This window comes from Cottoperca gobio, chromosome 16, assembly GCF_900634415.1.
Source record: "Cottoperca gobio chromosome 16, fCotGob3.1, whole genome shotgun sequence".
In the NCBI taxonomy this organism is placed as follows: Eukaryota; Metazoa; Chordata; class Actinopteri; order Perciformes; family Bovichtidae; genus Cottoperca; species Cottoperca gobio.
In genome coordinates this window covers 11,996,371-12,020,547 of record NC_041370.1, presented here as the reverse complement: position 1 = coordinate 12,020,547, position 24,177 = coordinate 11,996,371, and the positions used below count along the sequence as shown (strand labels likewise).

Here is a 24,177-nt window from a genome sequence, read left to right as displayed (position 1 = left end):
TGATGCGGCTGATGAGGCTGGCTGGGGGAGGAGCTGTGTCAGTGGAGTACTGAGAGAGAGAAAGAAAGAGGAGGGAGGGAGGGAGGGAGGTAGAGAGGGAAAGGGAGAGAGGCAGAAACGAGAGAGAGAGAGAAGCAGCCAGGCAGAGAGGGAGCTGGCGGTCTGGTGGCCTTGCATAACACGCGTTGGAGCAGCCTTGAACGCAGGACTTAGCTTCAGCAGTGGGGAACTTCCCTCACCGTCAGCCCGTTGCAGGGGCAACGTAGCCTCCTAACCGGAGAGTCCAGAGAGGAAGGCAGAGCTGGAGCAGCTTCAGCACAGGCTCCAGGAGAGGAGAGCGGCACAAAGGAGAGATTCAGGAAGAGGAGTCTTAGGAAACACGTCTCCAACACACACACACACACACACACACACACACACACACATACACACACACACACACACACACACACACACACACACACACTGAGAGGCAGGAAGAATCCTTGGACATGCTCTGCAAGCAGTGGCTGTGGAGAGACTGGTGAGCTATTCTTAGTACTCTAACCAGAGGGGGGGAGGAGGGGTGGTGGGTTGTCTTTTCCTCTTGATTTGTGGCATAGTAGTATTTTCTGCCCTGCTACTACACTCATGCGCTCTCACTGTCATTTGAAAGCCCCCAGAGGCTACGGTCAAAGCATTTGTCCAGAGTCACAGTTGTGGGATTGAGAAGCATTGACCCTGTTTGGTTGTAGTTGCTCGCTGAGAGGGATGCCCGCTCTGCTTGTATACTGTGTGATCGGTGTGTGTCGGGCAGTGATGCAGAACTCTGGAGTCATTGTGAAGACAAACAGCCTGAACCCACTGCCTGTTCTTACTGTCTGCTTTAGTCTGCCACACGGTCGGTCCGCCTCTTAAAGGCACACGCACCACTGTTGTACAGAGAAGGGGCAGTAAAATGGCTCTTTTGTGTACTAGAAAAAGCAGTACACTGTATTGATCGGCTCTGTGGTTAAAGCCGCTATGTTTGTAAGTGTGCAGAGGGGAGGTCCTATTTATATGCAGCAAATCACACTTACACGCATGTACATATTGTCTTCCCCAGTACCTCCCCCTCTGTTTCATTCCAGAGCTCAGATTGATAATGATGTTTTTGTTTTCTATATATAGCCATTTGCTGTACGGAGTATTCACTGTGTATCTATGACTGGTGTAGCAGGTGAAAGATGATGCATAGCAGTACTGACAACAGGTTTATGACTCCAGGGTCATTGCATTAGCTTTATCAAGAATGTTTTGCATCTTTTGTCACTAAATAATTGTGTTGCCTTTCTATCGCTCCCCTGCATCATCTTGCTGCAGAGAAATGTTATTGCTATGAAGCCGTTTGTGGATCAATGCTAGGAGTAAATAGTGGGTCTGGCGGAAGGAGTGAAGGTGGGGGACTGGAGGAGCTGGCGACTGCTGCGTAAGAGAGGAGATGTAACTCTGCTGGGGGGCCTCTCACCTGGAGACACACAGAGGAGGCTGAATGAAAACATCTCATCTGCCCTCCTGCGCGCACAGTGACGGCTGACAAACTCCGCTACAAAACCCTTTTTCTCTGGTTTGTGCAGCTTTTTATGTTGGAGTATGAAAGAGGATCACATGCGAGGCTGGCTCAATCACTCAGTCAGAGCTGAAAAGCATCAGTGTGATGAGCGGAACAGAGAGCGTCCTGTCCCCCCTCACTCTCTGTTGTCATCCCTCCATTTACGTCTCAGAGGTGACAGCCATGGGCCGGAGGACTGACTCAGTGCTCCTGTGCTGTCTGGTTCGGTGTGACAGTCATGTCTTGAAAGCTCGCCTTTGTTCTCCATAGTATCACATCGGCCGTATGTTTGTTGGTGTCAGTGTTCTAATAATAGGCTGACGCTGGAAAATCTAGTGAAGCTTTTGGCTGCTGCGCTGTGTGTGTGTGTGTGTGTGTGTGTGTGTGTGTGTGTGTGTGTGTGTGTGTGTGTGTGTGTGTGTGTGTGTGTGTGTGTGTGTGTGTGTGACCATGTGCAGAGAGTGCTGTGTACAGGTCATATGAGGAAAGGAAATACACCTTCTTTTAGAGCATCCTGTTGTATCTGTTGACAGTTATGTTGAAATGAAATCATATCATGCTGGCTTTGTCTTCCAATGCTGTATAATCATAAGAGCGTACTTGTGCTTCAGAAGTGATGTCATTACAGTGTTGACACGGTGTTGCTGAGGTGGGGTTGTTGCTACTGAGCGATGCTGCACAGTGTAGCTCAGGCTGTAGTGGCGGCTGTGTTGCTGATCGGGAATCTCTCAACGAGGCGGAGGCTATGGCGCTCTGATGCTGCAGGCGCCGCTCAATGTGGGTCAGGAGAAGCAGCACTCTGTCTTCTCCCCATTCGCCATTCTCTCTCCCTCTCTCTCGCTCCTAATCTCCCCCCCCCCCCCTTACTCCCTTTCCTCCTTCTACACAGTACTGTCATCTTACATTGCCATTCTCCCTCTCCTCCCCCTCACTCTCATCTTTCTGATTCTGTTTCTCTCCAGCTCTGCCGCTCTCCCCCTTTGTTACATCTGGTGGATCTACCAGGCTGTACGGTTAGATGAATTGCGGAGGTTTTCGCTGCTTTTAGATGCAGTGACCTTGTCAAAGCTACCATTAGAGGTAGATGCATCTAAATAGAAACTGACCAAGGTCGCCTTCTGTGTTTTTTCCCCCTCTGTCTTTATGTAACATGTCTGTGGCTGCCTGCTGTAGTAAACCTCCTCTGTAATATACAAATACCTCTGAATGGAATGGAGGGGGAGAAAAATGAATGGATGGATGTGTGAGTGTGTGTCATACACTCCATCTCTGTGGTGCCTCTGGCTAATGAACAACTCAGAGTCATGTGCATTGACCCACAGATAAGCCTGCAGGAAAGAACAGTCAATGTGGAAAAGAAACAGTGAAAAAAAAGAGCTCACAGGAGGCCAAAGGCTTCATGTCATTGTTGTTGAAATAATGGATGTACTGCATATTGTTTGTGTTTCCTTGTGTGTGCATGTTGTAGACATGTTGTAAACATGCATAAATATGAATCTGCAGTATAGAAGACTGTATTTTGGGGTAGCCCTGCAGTCCAACTTTGATAATGGCTAGCTGATGCTGGGGCTTGTTGACATAGTTACCTTTTATTAAACCGCCTTCCATACGTCATGAGTTCCACTAACTTCCACATTTCTTGCTGTGAGTCAAGAACCTTTTGCAGTACTCAGCCTTCAGTCTGCCTCTCACTAAACCAAACTCTAAGAGGGCCTACTCATGCATTGTTTGTTGTCCACTTTGTATTTCCTTGAACTTTAAAACACCACTCAAACAGGGGAACAGCGGAAAGCCATTGTTAAAATATTTTTAATCACTTCAGTGAAGCCCATTTACGCTTCTTGCTGAATTTTCCATAATCAAATTTTAAGCTTTATTGTTTTCACTTTGTGTTTCTGTTGTGCCCACTGACCCAGAGTTCCTGTCTGGAGGTGGATGTTATATTTACAGTAGCCCCACTGACTGGCAGGGGAGTATTAAAACAAAGACAAAAACATAAGCTCCTTTGAGGCTGTTACTCTGTTGTGCTGTTATCCTTTCACTCTGCTCTGCTTTCTTACCCTTGAGCCTGGAGCAAGATAACAGCCAACAGCTACGCACATACACTTACCCTGTACAGATGAGCATGTAAACACACCCAGACACACAAACACCGCAGTTCAGGAAACTCCTGCCTGGTCGGTGAAAACATGAAAGAGCTTTCTTACATGTTATGTAAATCATGACACACAACGTTGTACAATACGTTCCTGTATGTCAAATATCATTACTCATGTAAAAGGCTGTGTGAGTTTGCAGATACTCAAGGGCCATCTTTAGAGGTTAATTTTGGGGAAACGTGTACACAGAATGGCATACATGTTGTTCAAGTGTGTTAGACCATTAGTTCCCAACCTGGGGGTCTCCAAACCTTCATGGGGGGGTCGTGAGGCCTTCTTTATTTTATGGGGTGTAAAATAAATAAATAATATATATTTATGAATGCATACATATATATATATATATATATATATTTGAGTATCTATATACATACACATATATATATATATATATATATATATATATATATATATATATATATATATATATATAAAAATAAAAATAAAAACCAAAGAGGGTACAAAAACTGAATTTGTCAAGAAATAAGTCGATATGTCTATATAAGTATGTATGATTGTTAAAAAAAAAACCAAAACAGACAGTAATACAGGAAATAATCTGCTCAAAACTCATCCAAATTGCTCGTTTTACATAAACTTCCTGCAGGTATTTTGTTTACTATTTGTGTTAATTGTACAGAATATCAGTTATGCATGTTATGAATAATTATAATGTGAAATATCCATGAAATATGTCACTTAATGTTAGTTAGGGGTTGTCAGTTTACTCAATGATAGAAAAGGAAAATGTTGGGAACCACTGGACTAAAACAAATAAAATGCAGTCATTATACCAGGTACCACCTTGTGGCGAAACAAAGAACAACACCTTAACAAACATGAAAGTGGGGGCACTTTTAAGAGTGAAGTATTTTGGGGTTTGCTGTTTTGCGAATTTTGTGAATATGGTTGATAACTTCAGGCTGTGCTTACTGAGCTAGTTCTGCAGTGCAATTCATCTAATGAGATTGAATTGAATTCAAATCAAGCCAAGTAAAGTGAAGTTTATCTATACAGCCCAAATTCAGAGGCTGTCCTACAGGGCTTAACAATCTGTATAGCATATGATTTGGACTTTTAAAGTTAATGTTCTGTTACCTGAGTATCTGATTTGAGCTTTTCTCTGCCATCAGATTCCTGTCGTCATCGAGGAATAGGTGGATCGGTCAGAGATGATTCCTCATGAAGTCTATAGAGCTCATTTTGTGAGCTGGAGTGACTCCATCTTCTCTGGTCTGAGACCTGGAGCTGTCTAGCAGTGAACACAAAGAGAGCCAGAGCCACACATCAGGCAGAAAGGCTGCACATAGCCATTGAGTGGAGGAGATAGAGAGAAAGACAGACCCAGAAGAATTAGTAAGTTATTTAAAACCACACTGGCACAATGAAATCCAACCTAGAGCGGAGTAATGGATGCCTGCCTCCTAAGAAGCGTGAGATCCTGGCTCTTGAGCAGAGGCCAGTGGTGGTAGCCACAGCAACACCTCCAGCTCCAGTGCTTGCTGACAGCCCCCACACAGAGAACCTAGCATGGCTGGCAAGTGTAGCCAGTGAACGCTGCAAATCCAGGGATGCAGAGAGCCCGAGATGTCCTATTTCCTCCACTTCCTACTCTTCTCCTTCCACTTCTATCACTTCCTCAGCCACTCCTCTGTCCCTCGCCTCTCTGCCTGCAGTTTACCCCACAGCCCTTCCCCAGCAGGCCGGGACCATCCAGTTTGCACAGCTGGGACCCAACGTTCAGTTCATTCAGCTCTGGGCCCTACGCCGGCTACATCTCCTCTCACATCATCTCCGCCAATGCTGGCTCTGCACATAACAGCTCTGTAATAGGACAGCGTCACCAGCTGGATGGTTACACCACCGCCCTCATCTCCCCAAACACCAAAGGGGAGCAGCAGTTTCAAATAGGCCTCTCGCCCTCAGATCTGACTCCTGTGTCGCATCCAAGCTCTCCCCAAGTCACCAGCCAGTATATTCATCTGGACAGCAGAACACCTCTGTCTGTCGGTGGAAATGCCCTCTCTTCACAGTCGGCCCACCTCCAGCTCCACCCTCACTCACTCCCTCAAACGCTCACCCTCGCTCCCTCCCAGCTGTTAGTTCAGTATGCAGATGGTTCAATTGGAAAGAAACCAGAGGGGCTTGTCAAGGGTCTGCTGAATGGGGAACTGGAGATGGTCAAGCAGACTAAAACCTCCAGTCATCATGTGAACCATCAGCAGGTCCAGAGCTATGAGGCGAGACATATCCTCCTGCCTGCAGACTACGGCCAAAACCCTGCAGGACTCCAGACCTCCTTGGTGCTGGTGGCCCAGCCCAACCACGGAGCTGAACGTGAAACTGGCTCAAATAAGATCTCCTTTGTCCAGACGGAGAAAGGAGGCATTTTTTTGGGGAAACCCGTGTCCAGATCTTCTTCTTTCACCTCCCTCTCTTCCTCAGATTTGGTTAAGTCTGTTGCTCCTCATACTGTCATCCAGACCACTCTACCCCACGAGGAGCTGTCAGCCAATCTGTACTCCTCCACACAGCCACCCATCATTGGCTATATCACCAGTGCAAATCAGCACGCTGTCAGCTACCATGCGGCGCTGCCTCAGCACCTGGTCATCCCTAGCGGCCAGTCCCTCTTCATTCCGGTCAGTGGTACCAATAACGGCACAGAAATGGAGGTTAGTCGTACTGTCAGCACCCTGCCTGCTACAACTACCCCTCAAATATCCACCGCCATGCCGCATGCCTATCTGGCCACAGCCCTGTCCAAGTGTGAGGCGCTTGGGCCAGATGTAACTCAACCACCCCCTGCTGTCGCTCTGGCACCATCGATGCCAGTCCTGCCCTCAATCCCGACTCCTGCAGTGGTGTCAGCACCCTCCCCAACTCCTGCTCCTGTACCCAGTCCCGCTCCTGTTTCCATCCAAGCCTCCCACTCTGTCTCCTCTTCCTCTTCCCATGTGCCGCTTCCTCCATTCTTCATGCGAGGATCCATCATCCAGCTGGCCGATGGAGAGCTGAAGCGCGTGGAGGATCTCAAGACGGAGGACTTCATCCAGAGTGCTGAGATTAGCAGTGAGCTGAAGATTGACTCCAGCACTGTTGAGCGTATTGACAATGGGCAGAGTCCTAATGCTGTGGTCATACAGTTTTCTGTGGGAGAGCTCAAAGCCCAGGTAAGTTATTCTTTATTCATCATCCGTGTATGATTAATCATGAGTCCATTTTTTTAAGCCACTATGTATAGAATTTGAAAGTCTTTGGCGCCCACAGTGATAGTATAAAAAAGCCACTGGGGCAGATGGCAATGCACACATAAGAGTAACTTACAAAGTCACAAGAGATGTATATGTTATCTAAATGTACTGAAATATATGACAAAATGTATTGAAGGATCACCTAGTAATAAGCACAGTTGAGCTCCCCTCGTGCTCACTATGGTCATCAATTGAGCCCTCAGATAAAATAAATATCCATGAAATCCATCTCTGATGCAGAGCTGAGAGAACCGAGAACAATCTTCTTCTTTCAAATCATTATTTTCCAACCCAACATTGTTTTCCAGCAGTATCAACACTGCTCCTGCCTGAGGACCAGGCGCTTAAATATCAGATTTAGTTTTGTGACTGTGGTGTCTGAAAGGCAAAAATTCATTACTTTTACAGATAAATTAATCCTTAAATGTTACAGACCCCGTATCTCTAAAGGTCGTAATACTGTATATAAATTCATAAGATTTTTGTTAATGATCCGTTGAATATTGTTATTGAAGAATTTTACTAAATGGGTCAATTACAAGCTTATTTTTTCAAGAAAAATCACTTCTTGACCCTAACCCTAACCCTAACCCTAACCCTAACCCTAACCCAATACTGATATATTAGCGATAAACAACATTTTTATAAGCTATGTCAATATTTTGGTCCGGCTCTAAAATAGACCTTTTTCACAGCAGACATGTTGAGTCCTTAAAGCAGGAAAAGCAGAGCTCTGCATAATAACATTAACGATGGCTCAATTCCATAACTGTCACAGTAAGCCATGACAGTGAGCCCGCACTTAAAATACCAGGACCCTGAATCTGAAGCAGCTGGATGGACTTCATCCATCATTAATTTTATTATCACACCTGTGAGTTCCAACTGTGAGACATCAAAATGTCTCCTGTCAAAAAGGACCCGAGGCTTGTTGTTCTATAAATAAATATGTACGTCATAATCCCTTACACATTTGCATATAGTGGCTTTTAAACAGATGTGTTTCTTTTATATATCCTCCACACATATATCAGTCTGTATCTAGAAGCTAACTGTGTCTGTTGTGCATCTCCAGGTGTGTGTGGAGGTGCTGGTGGAGTATCCCTTCTTTGTATTTGGCCAGGGCTGGTCGTCCTGCTGCCCAGACAGAACCACCCAGCTGTTTGAGCTATCTTGCGCTAAGCTGTGTGTGGGTGATGTATGCGTGTCGCTGACCCTCCGTGGCTTGAGGACCACTTTACTAACAGACAGCCCGGCTTTGGGGACCAAGCTGAAGACTGGTCACCTCTCTGACTCCTGTCACAATGTGGATGCCACTGTAAGAAACAGCATGAGTCCAAACGCCGCAGTCAGAAACAGTGGCCTCCTCATGAAGGCTTCCAGTGCAGACAGGCTGGAGAGGGAGCAGGTTACTGGACCAGGACTAGAGCTTCCACCAGGATTGGGACCAGTTCCAGTACCAGACGAGGGGATCTATGGAGCTGGACCAACGCTGGCAGTCTGTGGGACTGGAGAAGTAAGACAGGAATCAGTGAAAACAGACATGCCTGCTCTTACCAAAATACAATGTAGTGATCCAGAGAGGCCCACAGCCCGCAAGAGACGCTGGTCAGCTCCAGAGCGAGACCAGACTGAGAAAGCTGAGGAGGAGCCTCCTCTGACTCTCCCCAAACCCTCCTTCATCCCTCAGGAGGTTAAAATCAGCATAGAGGGGCACTCCCGTACTGGCATTGAAAGGTGCTTAAACAAAAGAATAGACTGTTGAGAGAACTTTAAGGAATTTTGATTACCTGTGGTTTTCTTTGTGTTCATCCCTTCTCTTTCCTGTCTATCCAGACTACTGTAATATAGGCTGAGTTTACACAGTATTTACATGTTTTCTTTTCTTTCACACAAGTCTGATATCTATGATGGAGTACAGTAGAGCACCTTCATAAGTGGTATAACACACGAGATCAGTGCAATCAATGCTGAAAGCAAAAATGAATGCAATGAATGTTGAGTATGAATGGCCTGAGAGACATTTGAGTTGCGTGTCACATATCATAAACTGGATCTCCTTTGTCACGTGGCTTAAACCTGTTGGATGCAGTCAACCATTCCTCTTATCACTTGAACAAGCACAGACCCCGATGTCAGCGTGTACAAAGTGGGTAACCATATTTTGACTCTCATCCTGTTGGTTTCACTGTTTATTTGGTTTGTAGTGACGTTATGAATGGTTTGAGTCGAAGAGAGACCTTTGGTGTTTCAATGACAATGCTCAATCATCATGGCTGTGATCTCCGCTGCCTTGTGTAATTTTATTTTATTACTATTTCTTTCATTTTCATGCCATTGCAGATGTGTGCGCTGCCACGGGTGACATTGTGCCACTGGTCTCTGTGTGTGTGTGTGTGTGTGTGTGTTTTTCTTTTGTGTGGCTGTAGCTGTAAGCTCAGTGGTCAATACAAACTGCAAATATCAAGACTGAAAAGGCCTGAATGTAAATCACTGAATAAGTCCTCAATCAATATACAATTTGATACCATTGCTTGGATGACAGCAGTTCTGCATTTCTCTGATGACGTTCTTCAGTAAAATGTACTTCGGTAGTTTAAGAGACTCATAATTATTTTCAAGGACAGCATGTGTCACTAGTTAATGTCCATCTTTAGCCCTGCTATGTGCAGCATTTCAAATGTGTACAAATAGGGAAAAATCAAGGTATTTTTTATCAAATACCTACTAACGAGTTTTTAGCCAATTTATGTATGGACTCATTCTGCAATACAAACCATAGTTGGCTTACTTGGCTAATAGTTTGGCCACTTGGTGCAGCGCAGCAAACTAAACACAACACTGACATATTATTATTACCTTCTAGATTTGATATGGCAAACTTGGAAAACCGTTGCGTAATTCCAATTCCAGCAACACAGATCATCATTCATTTGGAGTCATGTTTCAGGCAGTCTGATGAATGTAAGGCCAGTTCAACCTACTTTTTGCTCTGATTTGGTCTCGACCAGCTCCTGAGGGAAATCTCTGGCCTTTAAGTTGATCAATTCTCCGTCCTGATCACCAGCTAGTTGCTGACTTTGTCTGTCGGCCGTTTGGTGCTTTGCAGGTCATTTAGAATAAGTGTATCCACTAACTCTTCCCCTGAAAACAACTCCCTGCTGCGCCTGCAATGGACTCTGATGGGAGCGGTGAGAGAATGTTGCAGGCCATAAAACCATAACAATAAGCTGAAGGACGCTAAATAGCTGTGTAGAGCTGAAAGGAACGGCAGAGTCTGGAAATATGTGTCTCCCTTTCAGATAACGCATAAATAATTTTGATGAAAGCAACTTTAAATGCAAACATGGCATGATATTTACATATTGATAGAAAAAGAAATGGTACCTTCCCATTCTATTGACCTATCCTATTGCTTTCTTTACAGAAACTATGGCCTTAGAAATACAGTATGTACCTAGTTCACAGCAGCACATGGTTTTTAGGGTTTTACTATTAAAACCTATTTCCTCAATGATGGTATGCTTTTCTTAAGTTCATACCTGTTCTATCAGAGTATGGCTGCTTTCTTTCTCTTAGAGCAGTGTACATGTTTCTTTCTTAGAGTAGAGCCAAAATAAATATCCTACAGTTCATACTCAGGAACAGTGTGTATCTGTGTGTGTGTGTGTGTGTGTGTGTGTGTGTGTGTGTGTGTGTAGACAGTATGTGCATGTCCACAGTCACATTTGTATGTGTGTGTTCTGAGCAGCAGCACTTTGATGAAGCATCCAGTGGGAGTGTGGTGGTGTCCCTGTTCCTCAGCTGTTAGATTTAATGAAAATATTCAACTGACTGTTTTTCATCTGTCCTACAGATTTATCATTGAGAGAAAACATTATATACCAGGGCAGGGAATGTAAACACACATTGGGCAAACTATCTCAACTTTATTTTTGATGACTGATAGAGCTACTATACAGAGAAAGACAGAGTTGATCATGTACAGTAAATTGTATCCATGAGAGTGTACAGTGTGTGTGTATAGATATTCTAACCCTTATGTAGCCTATGTACTGTATGTGCCACAGCGCCTCCTTCTTCAATCATTCCATTTACTCACCAATATCAACGTGGTCCTGCTATCGTTTTTGTCAGGTCAGGTTTTGATCTCACGTTCATGAATGTGCTTCGGTTCTTTGTGAACATCTACATGCATTTGGCCTCCTCAGAATTGAATTTGACGTGCACACAACATGCAGTATGTGTGAATATGAACTGGGATTTATCAAAAATAGCCATTTACTTTTTATAACTCCTGAAAGGTGTTTATTGTAAACCCAGTAACGAGACTGTTCTCTTCTGTTTGTGTTTGACTGCTCAGGCTAAACACTGCCCAGTGACTGTTCTTCTACAAAATGATGTGGTCTTATATTCTTCACTGTCACAAAGTAGAAGTACTGTTTCATCAGTTTGTCTTTCTAGCCATTTCCTCTCTTGTGAGTCTGGTCTGTGTTTGTATTTTTCTTTTTCTTTAAGTAATTGTTATTTTTCAAATGCAGACCTGAAATGACATCAAGACACAGACACATCTGTGAAATGTAGGGTTGATAATTAAAAGATACTAATTCGTATTCTTGCTGGGAGTTAGGTGAGAAGACTGACACCACCCTCACTTACCTTTTTGCAAGAAAAGCGAATAAGTGCATTTGTTGGAATGTTCCTTAAAAGGCCCGACACACCCACACATTTGTTCTGGCTGATTACACCTCAGCTCATGTCGAAGCTGGGAGGAGCTATGCTGTGAATTACATAAAGTCACTAAATAGGAATAAAGGTGTAAGTTGTTCTGCCCCAGAGGTGTCAATCAAACGCAGTATGTAGCCCACACGCCATCATAGTCCTGAGAAGAGGTCTAATCAGTCGAAATAAGTGCAAACACCTGTGAGGGTGGACCACAGGTGTGTAGGGGTTTTAAGTGTACAGGTTCAGTAATAACAACAAACCACTTTTGCTCACAAATATGCTTAAACTGGGCTAAATGATGTTGAATATGGTGTATAAGCACCTCCTTGTGGGGATCTATGGAATTGCACTTTGTTATATGGATGGGTGTGTTTTAGTCTAACTAATACACATAAGTCATGTACAGCATGTCTGAGAGAATCTGTACGCTAACAGTACAGCATCTCAGTGATTTGTAAATAGCCAAAGTCTTCCATTATAATGTTGGTATGACCTTGTTGCCAGTGGAGAGGATACACACTGATCCCTATGTACAGACCTTTGAAGTGAAGTTTAATTAAAAAAATACATCAGCATTTATTTGAAAGAAATACAGGATATCGCTTCACCTAAGATAATTTCTTTCGCACCAGCTCAAAAACCAGGACATTATGGGAGTTAAAGACTTTTTAAAAAATATTTTGTAATTCGGGTCTGTTGGATAAATCTCAGCTTCGATACAGTATGTCTTACGTACAGTATGTAGTCATTATCAATAATGTTCCCTTATTTTGATGGTGTTGAGGTTTGCTAGTCAGAAACTGTTAAATCTTTACTTCAAATGTTTGATTTTACATTTGATCAAATATATACAAAGAAATAAAAGAGTCTAAAGAAAGAAATGCAGTATGTGTCTTTTTTGTGAAAATGTTAAACAGAGAAAGAAAGTGTCTTTGGCAGCACTTTGTATGTGGTTTGTCAGCTGTGCAAATTTGATAAATGTTTTCACTTGAGATATGCCTGGTAATATTTTCACCTCCGCTCTCCTGCTTTGATATTATCCACAAGAAACTATTATATTCTGAATAACAGCCCTGACAAAACTGAACTAGGGACTATTGATGATGATTGCAGAATTTCTCCCTGCAAAATGCTGTTTTACATTTACCTTATTATTTTGCTAGCTAAAATAGATATTTTTACACAGTAAATAAATCATGAAGAGATATTTCTTTTAGATAATGTATTTTCTTGTAATTGTATTTCCTTTAGAAATAATCTCCTTATTTCCTTTTATATTCTGATCACTTTCCTCTGAAACAAACATGTATATGTTGTACAAGGTATCTCCTTTGATAAAACCTAAAAAACAAACAAACGTAGGCACATTAATATCATCAATATAATGCAATTTAGGTGGTGAAGCATTAGAAAGACATTTCCTATGAGCAGCATCGTTTATCTTTTGAAAGTCATGTACTGAATGTGTTGAGCATGGCTTCCCATTGTGCGTCAGATCATGTCGAGAACGTGCACACAGGCCTTCTTCAGTTGAAGGGAGAAATAGATTACATGTAAATCACTTGCTTTGTGTTTCAACAAGGATCTGGGTTTCTAGCTGCACGACTGATGAATAATAAAACTATTTGCAGTTTAATAACTCATGGTGTTTGGATTCATGCATTTATGTAAATAACAAACAACTTATGTAATAATTGCAGCAGTCTGATCTACATGTGCATTGTTCATCCACACTGCACTGTTTTGACCTCTGCTGACCTTTTTATACACCTCATTAAACAAATGATTGTGTGCGAGCTCGCTCTAAATGTACAGATATACAGGTATTACTTGTTTTAAATTGACATATTTGCTTTATTATGGAATAGAAGCACATATTATATTGTACCAGATATAAATAGTATGTGTATGTTTTGTTTAAGTAACATTCAAGAAAGACGTGCAGTTTGGACAAACTCTGTGCCGGACCAACAAGTATAGGAGGCTGAATTTGGAGACGGGAGCTTTACCAATGAAAGTTTATATTTCAGAACTGAAAACACCACCTGATCAAACTTTAAATACTAAACATTTTGTGGCTCCACAAAATCAATATCCCATCATGCATTACAGACTATATGTTACTACGAGCGGTTGACCAGACTATCTTGTAGCAGGAATATATCAAAGCAGTTTTATACTGACATGGATCACCATGTCCCTGTCCTGCCATGTCCCTGTCCTGTCCTCTCCTGCATCTCCATGCAGGTTCATTTCCACACTGCACCACCTGGGGGAGCAAGAGTCCTTCCTCTGAGGCGGAGACATCAGCCCTGACACTAAGTCGTTATTAGATAGGATTGATTAGAAAAGATTTAGGATACTATAGCAACTATATGTAAGTTTCCAAAGCCTGTTAAAATAGAGCAAATCATGAACTTTCAATTGTATGTTTCTGTGCTCTGTTGATTATATTGATTATTTCACTCTAACGTCATGTTGGAAAGGACCATGTATGGTTCACTTACCTGATATACAGCAAAGGTTAATGAATGATAAAGAAAACTCAAATAACACTTTATTCTGATCAAACTTCACACTTGATACAAAAAACAAATATGACTCACACATGACACATTAAAAGTTCCTTTTATATTCAGGGTGCTGTTGATGCCCCGTCTGCTTTGTTCTGCCTGCCTGTGCACGATATGATATCAGAGAAGCAGATGACAACATTGAACACACTGTTAAATGCCATATAGTATGTGCAGTACAGTCTCAGACTGTCTACAATGTGTTTCAGATATGGACGGTTTATTTTATGGCTAGTTTTGTTTTATGAACTGCAAAAATAATCCAAAATAGCAGACACACGTACACTTTGAAGTAGCAGTGCAGGGCTTCGGCTGTTAAGATATGGTCTGTTTCTTCAAAGATAAAATTCTAGTCATTCTATCAAGACATTAATAAGTTAGTCATTTGTCTGCGCACTTTATCAAACTTACATGGTGGGGCTTTACTTTACAGTCCAAACAATTGCTTCTGTTGTTCAGCAACACTAATATCTAATATACCAATTCATATATAAACAATGGAAACATTAAGCTCTAATAAAATAATGCCAGTGTAAACAAGCTTCAGTATCACGCAACGCCCAAATATTGCACATACATTCATAAATATAGACATCAACTTTGTGTTAATGCATGTGGCTGCATCTGTGTGTGTGTGTGTGTGTGTGTGTGTGTGTGTGTGTGTGTGTGTGTGTGTGTGTGTGTGTGTGTGTGTGTGTGTGATAAATCTGTATACAGCCCAGTTGGGATAAATTAAATCAGGTAGGGAAAGAATTTCATAACTGAATGAAAGAATGACACGAGACGCACCTAAAAGAGACACACATATGTACAGTACCCACACACACACACACACACACACACACACACACACACACACACACACACACACACACACACACACACACACACACACACACACACACACACACACACACACACTTGTGCAAGGATCTTAAGTCTCTTTGAGCCTGACTTACACAGACACACAGAAATGTTCTGAAACATTTAAAGCATTGTCTTTACAACAAAGTCCACTCTGTTCTTCAGTTCTGGTGCTTCATCACAATGGATAAACAACTGACATGTGTGTCTGATTGAGCCTGTTAAGTGTGTTTTGGTCCCACTCTCTCCGGTTTGAACCTCGTTCTTTGGTCCCAGTCTGTGTGGCGCTGAACTCTTCAGTCTGTCAGCTTCATTACCAGAGAGGCAGAAAACCTCCAGCCAAGGAAAGAAGGGTCCAACCAATGCAGATCTCAGATCTGATTTAAATTACTCAGAAGGTGCACATCCCTCCCAAACCACAGTCCTCCAAGCGTCACGCGTAGTCTTAGGCGTCGCCTGTTTGATCAGACGTCAGCTGCTCCTGGTCGGAGATGTCATCGTCAGCTGGTGGCCGTGCCCGATCAAAGAAACCACACTAAGGGAATCACATTAACCCATTAGTGACATATTAGATAATCAAACTACCGCAAGGAATGCTGGATAATACGTGTGTGTGTACCTTCCACATGGCTAATGTTAGCATGGCCAGCACCAGCAGCCCCAGCAGTATGGCCAGGATGATGACCCAGAGTGGAACAGCAAATGACACATCAGGAGTCCCCCACAACACCAGGGTCCCCATCTGCAGGACAGAGAGCAATACAGTTAGTGTTTCTAAGTGCTGATACATGTCCTCTTTTCTCAGACTCAAAACACTTCAGCTAATGCCTGCATCTTACCGAGGTGGTGTGTTGAGGCAGGGTGGAGGGTTGGATGCGGTAAGGCATGGCTGTGACTATGAAAGACACGGTAGCGTTGAGGATGTAGGGGTCGTTACGCCGCTGTAAGGCAAATATAAAACACAGGACAATTCAGCATGCGGACTGGAGGAGCCGGGGGAACCACAGCTGCCCCTCATGTGATCAAAAGCTTCAGAACTTCTACTAAATTAACCTTATTGTGAATTTTCCTTCACAACTGATAATAATAATAATAATAATAATAATAATAATAATCTATAACAAGAATTGAAGATGACAGGTGAAGACCCTGACCTGCAGGAAAGTATGAGCCCAGAGTCTCGAGCGGACCTTGACCACCGCGCTCTGCCCACGGTCCAACCGGCCTACGATACACAGGATCTTCAAACAGGAGATATTGGTGCAGTTCTGTGGGGAGACATTACACAACCGTGAGTTACTAATGTACATTTGGTTTAGTATGGGTTTTATGGCTAATTATTTCCTCTCTGAAATCCATTTACTGTCATTTCTACTTACCATGTGTCTCTGTTTATTGTATCTTACCTATTTTAACCAATGTTTAGGCAGATGGAATAAATGTTTTGGGACCATTTAGTAATTAGGGTTAGGCTAGCCTTAGGTGTGCAGGTGTCTGGGCCCAAAGCTTATCTTACGATTGTACTTGTATTTGAACTGTTTGTGAATAAACTGAAGGGATTGATTGGTTACAGTATGGTTGTCACATGTAATCTGAGACAAACAAAGACTGTTGGGTTTTTTTTTGCCGCTGGGGTTTCACTAGGATGGGACATGTCTAGTATGTGGAGGAGGAATGACTACAGGGACCAATAACTTTATAGTTGTACTTTACCTGTGGGCAGTGAGTATAACAGTAAGAAAGAAATAGCTAAGTTGTCATATTGGAGGGTCTGGAATTCAATGTCTGGAAGATACACTCAGTGGCCACTTTGTTAGGTACACCTGTAAACTCTATTGCTATTCAATACAACAGCTCCGACCAGAATTCTACATCCATTCTTTATACTATACTATGACTTTTCTTGGACATTTTTATGACGTATTATACTATTATATATATATTATATTATACTATGACTTATAGACATTTGTATGACTTTTTCAATTACATTTTCTTTTTTATTCTTGAGAGAATTTACAGGTATGTGAGGCTCACCAAGGTTTTACCGCTATAACTCTCAGCGGCAGTGACTGCTCGTTTGTGGCGGTGAGAGGGAGCGCTGGTGTTCCTCAAGAAACCCAATAGTTCAGGTGTGTCCTGGAGAGAAGAAATCTGAGACAGAAAAGGAAATTACATATCTGAAATGAGAAGATTATCACATTGTTTTTCAAATGGGAGATGATGGAGCAGAAACCATAGGAAAATGAATGCTCAGTTTTTCTCCTGCTCACAGTCTATTTTATCCTAAAGCAAACTTTCCACAGCATGTGTTTGGACCTTTTGAGGACTCACTAATAACTATTAGTGAGAACATACTAACTATCACATGTGATGGTTTAAAGTGGTCTGCGTTGCACATGTGCTCTGATTCAGCCCAAACAGCCAATGAGAAGGAGATGGTGGTCCTGAAGACAAAGAATGCTTGTAAAGTATGATTTAAAAGATGTAATAAAATAACACAAAATCACCAGCTGTGGAAACATGTGACATTTAGTGATCTGATCAAAATGTGTTTTTTTGTAAGAAGGATTCTAAGAGATTTCATTTCCTGCTAGCAGCTCAAACAGTTAAGCTGACAGCAACAAAAGAGGCAGCACGCCACCGACGGGACTGAATGACCTGAGCTCACACATAACAGATTGATATTAGCTAGATATTTTTAATTGTTTCTCCACTGGGAGTCTGGCTTCAGACAGAGGTCTGTGAGTGCAAAAATACTTAAAAAATCCAACGAGATGTGGAAGACATGCCTTTTACCTCGTGGCGCTCAGAGGATAGCAGCTGCAGAAACAGGCCACAGATGACAGAAATGGTATTTTGGCCAATGGTACTAGGTGTATTTATGTAATACTGTAAAATAACGTTTTACTAAATGTCACCTTGTGAAAAATAGAAATGACCTTATATCTCGTACATCCTCTTCCCCTTGACAAACTAATATCCCCTCAACAGAGGGGGAGAACTGGGTGCATTTCCCAGTAGCAACGGTGCTTCCAGTTTGTCCAGGCTGATGGGGGATCATGTCCTTTGTCTAAGCAACAATAAAGAACCTAACAGTGTTCGGTTTAAGACAGCATGAAGCTGCATGCATGTACTCCTCACTCTCTGCTGACACAGTGTGTATCAATCAGTCTAGTCTGCACGGAGGGATTGACAGGGACACTGAAATGTTGGGTAATTGGAAATGACCCAATCAGGAAGAAAACGGGACAACCCCCCCGCCTGACCCTTAACCCCATGCTGTGTATACAACTTGTTTTCATATATGATTACAGCTCGTAGCATTTCAGTTTCTAAAATAATGAAGCACTTTTTGAAATCACCGCATGTTTTCTTTTTGAATTACTCTACAGATGAGATCATACATATTGGAAACTATTCCAGCTCTAATTTCTGCTAATAAGCATAATACTTCATCCCCCATCGTTTTGAGCCAACTGGCAAAGAACATCGAAAGCAGCCAGAACAACGGGTACAATTATGTTTTAAATAAGCGGGTATAAATGAGGGAGAGATAGCTAGCAGACATATTAAATAGAAGTGTGGTATTTCCACTGCAGTGCCAATATGTCCATAATTATATATTTGGGTATTGAAATGAGTTTTTGACTATGTGCTTTTATATGTTTATATATTATTGAGTTACCTGAAGGCCGAGTGGGTTGAGGCTGGTGTTTGTCCGGCAGCTAATTGGTCCGTCAGTTTTAATCTCCATGGCATACAGCAGGTTCTCGTCACGGAAATGGGAAGGCCAGCCGACCTGGAGCTCAGCGTCCTGAATACTGCTGGGACCAGAGTTATGGAGCTGGAGAGAGAGAGAGAGAGAGAGAGAGAGAGAGAGAGAGAGAGAGAGAGAGAGAGAGAGAGAGAGAGAGAGAGAGAGAGAGAGAAAACATCCAGAGAGTTGTCAGTATTGTGCTCTCTTCTGTTTTAGTAGTAGGTCTCCAGTGACTGAGGCTATAATTAGGTTATCATAACTGTGGGATGATGACACAGGCCACCTGTGTTTTAGTGAAGATAATACTAATGCAGCCTTCAGTCAAAAGGGGATTGAAATACATGGCAAGTAAAACACACAGCTTCACCTGGCACATCGAAATGAGGATAAATGAACTATGATCTTAAATGGACCATCAATTCAATAAATCCTCGTGTTTTACACACACACACACACACACACACACACACACACACACACACACACACACACACACACACACACACAGTAATTAACACTGAAGCAAGTCATCCAAACAGGACATGGTCCTGGGGCTGCAGGGCAGGAATTCTGCAAGAGCAAAAAAAAAAACCTCTGTCCTCTCTAACTAGAAGCAGCTGCCAACTGGGAAAAGCACCGCAAATGAAAATCATTATCAGCTGCGGGACAGGCCAGACACGGCTGCACTCGGGTTCAATAAAGCAGCCGTCCCTTTAAAACAAAAAGAAATCACATGTAGGGCGCACGGACGCACACATACACATACTCCTATTGTAAACTGTCGCCAGTCTGTCTGCAATCTGCCCTCCTTCTATCTATGTGTCTGTACCTCTGTTTGACCTTGTTTTTCCTCTCAGTGATTATTACTCATTACAATGTGTCCAGTTTAAAGAACAAACCTTTTCCCCTTCCTTCCTCCTCCTTCGCCTTGCTCGCTTTTCCCTTCTCTGTTTCCCCCCTTCTCTTTTTTTCCCGCCTTTACAGCAGTAATTACTCTTAAGCTGCAGACCTTTGATCAGCCAGAGCCCAATTCTTTATAGAGCTACTGGTTTTTCTGTGTGTGTGTGTGTGTGTGTGTGTGTGTGTGTGTGTGTGTGTGTGTGTGTTGCTGTTTACTTCATCTTACAGAGCCCCCCTCTTGCTGTAGCCTAATTTACAACTTCACACACCTATTTTTTCGGCTCTTTTCATCTTAACAGTCCGCGAGTGAGACTTTTTTTGTGACCAGCAACAACACAAACAAAGCAACCCAGAATTATACTTCTTCATCTCGTCATCTCTGAGTACACCTCGACCCTCTTCTTCACATGAGATTTAGCCGTGTTTGGACGTAGGGCGCGCATTTACCTCATAGATGTGTGTTACTTGCGGTCCAACGTCGTCCTCTTTGACAGGCTTCTCTTTGGGTTCCCAGCGTGGGAACGGCAGCACCACCTGAGAGGGATGAGACACCCTAAAGAGAGGAGAAACAGCTCAGTGACTCTGATGCATACACACGTATTCATAGGCTAAGTATGGGGCAGTGTGTAGAATGATATAGTAAGAAAGACTTCTGAATATGCCCTTTAACATTTAAATTGTCATATTGGAGGGTCTGGAATTTCACGTCTGTCAGATATACACTTTATTAGATACCCCAGTAGAATCTATTGCTGTTCAATAAAACAGCTACGTCATCAATTCTACCTTTATGAAGTTTACAATGTTCAGTTTTTATAAAGTTTGATAAACTTGAGGTCATAGTTAAAGCTGGTGTTGTACTGGACTTTGTTATATTGAGGGGTGTTCCAAATGTTTTGTCCTTCACATTTTCTTTTCACATTTACATGAGGGAGAATATTAGAAACACCTGTTCTCGTGGCATATTATACTATGACTTTTTTTTTTTACAACTAGTCTATCTTCATTTTCAAATTCACAACTGTGATTTACAATTCAAAAAGCAAAAAGAGGCATGACACACAGGAACTCATATGACCTCGTCTCTCTCATCCCGGGTCCTCCTGTTTGTATGTACAGCTGACCACACCCAAACAACGCCATGCAAGGCTCCAAGCTTTGAAGTATGTGTGTGTCAGTGGGCATATGGGCATCCATGAACATGTCAAAGGCTCACAAGTATCCCATGCGCACATGATTATGTCAAATTTATTTCTTGAAATGTGTTTTCATGCTATTTTCCATCTGTATATAAACATGCTCAGCAAATTCAAACATTACAAAAAGGGCAGTAATATCCTGCAAACACCAAAAACCTTAGACCGAAACCAGATCAAGTGTATCTTTGTGAAACAGACATGGCAACAAAGGAGGTTGTCACTGTGTTTTGGAGAAGACGACACGCTCTCTCATGAAAAGATGCCTGACTCACCCGCGTAAATCGAGTTGAGCTCTGGCAACAATAGACAGATTCAAACTGACTGGGTTGCTGTTGGAGTTATCTTTGTTGGAGCTGTGGAGAGATTCACAGGAAGTTAAACAAAAACCTAAGGCATACAATAAAACACACATCACGCTGACTGTGCCCTACATTCTGTATCTATTGGTAAACAACTAACAGGAGGCTGTGATACAAAACGTATAAAAACAAGCTCATAATAAAGCTGTATTTTCATGTTGAGCTGACTCAAATGAGAATTTCCCTGGCAGCGGGCTTGGCCAGCATTTAACTGTCTCTGTCCAGTGATGTTATGTATCAAAAATGAATTCAATGAAACAAACAGTGAACACGTTGTGTATAGCTTGTCTCCTCTCTGGAGTTCCTCTGGGCCATCTGTCTTCTTCTGTCGCTGCGGTTAGTTTCATCAAACCACAGCGAGGGGATCACGACGGACACAGAACTTATTTACATGACTCAGAAGAAAGACAAACAGCTCTTTGTGTGTGTGTGTGTGTGCGTGTGTGTGGGATGTTGGGGGGGTGGGAGTATGCGTGAGAGTTGGTGGGAGTGTCACCTGTGGATCTGTAGCTCAAAGCTGATCTTTGGTCCGGCATCATCCAGCCTTTGGACAGAAAACCTCAAACCAACAGACAGCTGGGCAGGAGTGTGGAGAAAACGCAAGAAAAAGAGAGAGAACGTATAAAAAACATGTGACAGGAGAAAGAGGAGGACAGCTGAAGAGAAATGACAGAGAGGAAAGAAAGACAGAAATAAGATGCATCTGTTCATCAAAGGCCACATCATGTTTAAAGTGACTAGCAATAGACAGTAAAATCCCTGTTAACTACATCCCCCTCTGTTGTTACAGAGGCAGAAGATTGGGTCTGTGTGTGTGTGTGTTGACAACAGAAGTATTCTAAAATCCGAGACAATCCAGACTACACACAGTCAAAAACTACAGTTAAGCTTCTTGTCTCTCCACAGTTTAAATCCCCTGTCCTCTGGGCTAACTCAAAACACGTGGAGGATTTAGTTAATCAACAGTACGACGACAGTGCGTGTGTACGCGCTTGTCGTCGTGTGACAGTGTGGATGGACGCGCACGTGCACATGTGTGTGAGAGCTCTACTGAACAACAGGTCAAACACATGGACCATAGAGGGAAATGACAGCATGCAGACTCGCACTAACACTTCACGAGACAGGCCTGCGGGGGGGGGGGGGGGGGGGGGAGGGGGCGAGGGTGGGGTGTGGTGGAGAACTACAAAGTCAGGCAGAAAAGATCTAAAGGGAGAAACACCAAATGAGTACGAGTCGTTCACAGAGAAGACGTCACTATCTGCTATGATACTCCAGGAGGCCCAACAAAAGTCTGAAGAGGTCAACTCTGTGTCTTAAAATATTGTGAGCATCACAGCCTTAGCTTGAAAGATGGCTGTTAAACGTTTGTAGTTTTTTCCTTTAGAGAGCTCATTAGCTGTGGTCAGCTTGAATTTATGTCGGTTACAATGGATTGTACATTCTCATGGTGGAGTAAAATCATCAAAACATCCACAGAACCTTTCTCAAAGCACCCGTGCAATGTTGTCAGATTCTGTGCTTTCAAATAATTATGATTTTGCCACAATACGGCTAAATGCACTGCTTCTGTGTTGGGTTATTGCCCTCCTTGAAGCAACAAAGCTTTGCCACAAGCAATGTATTCAGCCACATTTTGGCAAAATGAGGATTCTTTAAAACAATGCTGGGAAAAGTGGTTTATGCTGACACAGTGGTTTGAGAAGTTTCTAAAAGACTTGATAATTTATGTCAACCATTCACAGTTGTCACCATTGGCATCCATTGGAACGAATAACAATTCAACTGAACTCTGTTGCTGTGCTTAAAAAAAAGGGATCAAACTACAAACTTTTAACAGCGACCTACAGGACTTAAAGCTTAGAGGGGTTTTGAGATTTGGCTAAAATAAATGTCATAATGCCGAATGTTTGTCAAATGTTGTAGCTAAATGCAATGAATCACGCTACACTCTTACACATTATATAAACTAAACTCTTCTACAGTGTAAAGCAAAAACTTAATGGCGTCCATATAATGAAAACATTTGTGTTTTGGAGTCAGTGTGCAGGGATTACTCTTTTCATCGATGCGCATTTCCAATAGCCTTGCACCCACATGTGATGTTAGTATAACTGGGCTCCTCAGAACGCAAAAGCGTAAACTCATTTTGTAGTTTTCAATTTTAGTTTGCTTGGATTAAAAAAGAATTCACACTAGAATTTTGTGAAAGACAATATGATCATATCCCCTCCAGTGATGGTCAATAGACAATCATCTGAATTATTGCCCAAAGTGCTTAATGCCACCAAAACTCATTGAACTAAAACTAAGACAACAAAAGAAAGAAAAGCACAAGAGATGCAGGCAGATGGCTTTACTTGAGCCAAAACCAGCTTTCCTTCAGGCATGTACCTCTTACACTGACCCTGCTCAGTGATGCACTACAGCTGTGTCATGTGGCACAAGGAATGAACTCCAGCGACGATTTTGTTGCACAATATAACTACAGTCTGTATGGGGTATTTGGAAGTATGTTCTGCATAAGCTCACGGATTCCTGAACGTCCAATGGGGCAAGGGGAGAGTTAAATATGGGAAACATCTGGAAGACTGGGGAGCGCACACGCACACACACACACACACACACACACACACACACACACACACACACACACACACGACTTGTTGTGCTCTCCTCCCCCAACAGTGAAACATGACCACATAATTGATTTATCAGTATGCTGTGTGTCACCTCCAAAGCTGAAACTGCACCTCTGTGCCGACCTTGACACCTTTAGAGAGACCCGACATTCACAGTAATACACTCACTTGA

At 42.6% G+C, this 24,177-nt stretch overlaps 2 protein-coding genes across 2 annotated transcripts in view; one reads left to right on the top strand and one right to left on the bottom strand.

Annotated features, from left to right (window-relative positions):
* The first annotated feature begins 4,344 nt into the window (after positions 1 to 4,344).
* LOC115020727 (ataxin-1-like) lies at positions 4,345 to 8,851 on the top strand. The gene is given in 3 exon segments (XM_029450650.1): positions 4,345 to 5,479; positions 5,481 to 6,902; positions 8,059 to 8,851. Coding segments are annotated over 3 exon segments (2,478 nt in total). The 5' UTR covers positions 4,345 to 5,113; the 3' UTR covers positions 8,749 to 8,851.
* A 5,397-nt stretch (positions 8,852 to 14,248) lies between these two features.
* Positions 14,249 to 24,177, bottom strand: part of itga8 (integrin, alpha 8) — a 37,804-nt gene continuing 27,875 nt past the window's right edge. Inside the window, 9 exon segments of the mRNA XM_029450649.1 lie at positions 14,249 to 15,680; positions 15,765 to 15,887; positions 15,985 to 16,086; positions 16,300 to 16,413; positions 17,183 to 17,299; positions 18,834 to 18,992; positions 20,253 to 20,358; positions 21,277 to 21,357; positions 21,860 to 21,939. Coding sequence (XP_029306509.1) covers positions 15,591 to 15,680; positions 15,765 to 15,887; positions 15,985 to 16,086; positions 16,300 to 16,413; positions 17,183 to 17,299; positions 18,834 to 18,992; positions 20,253 to 20,358; positions 21,277 to 21,357; positions 21,860 to 21,939 — 972 coding nt within the window. The 3' untranslated portion in view covers positions 14,249 to 15,590.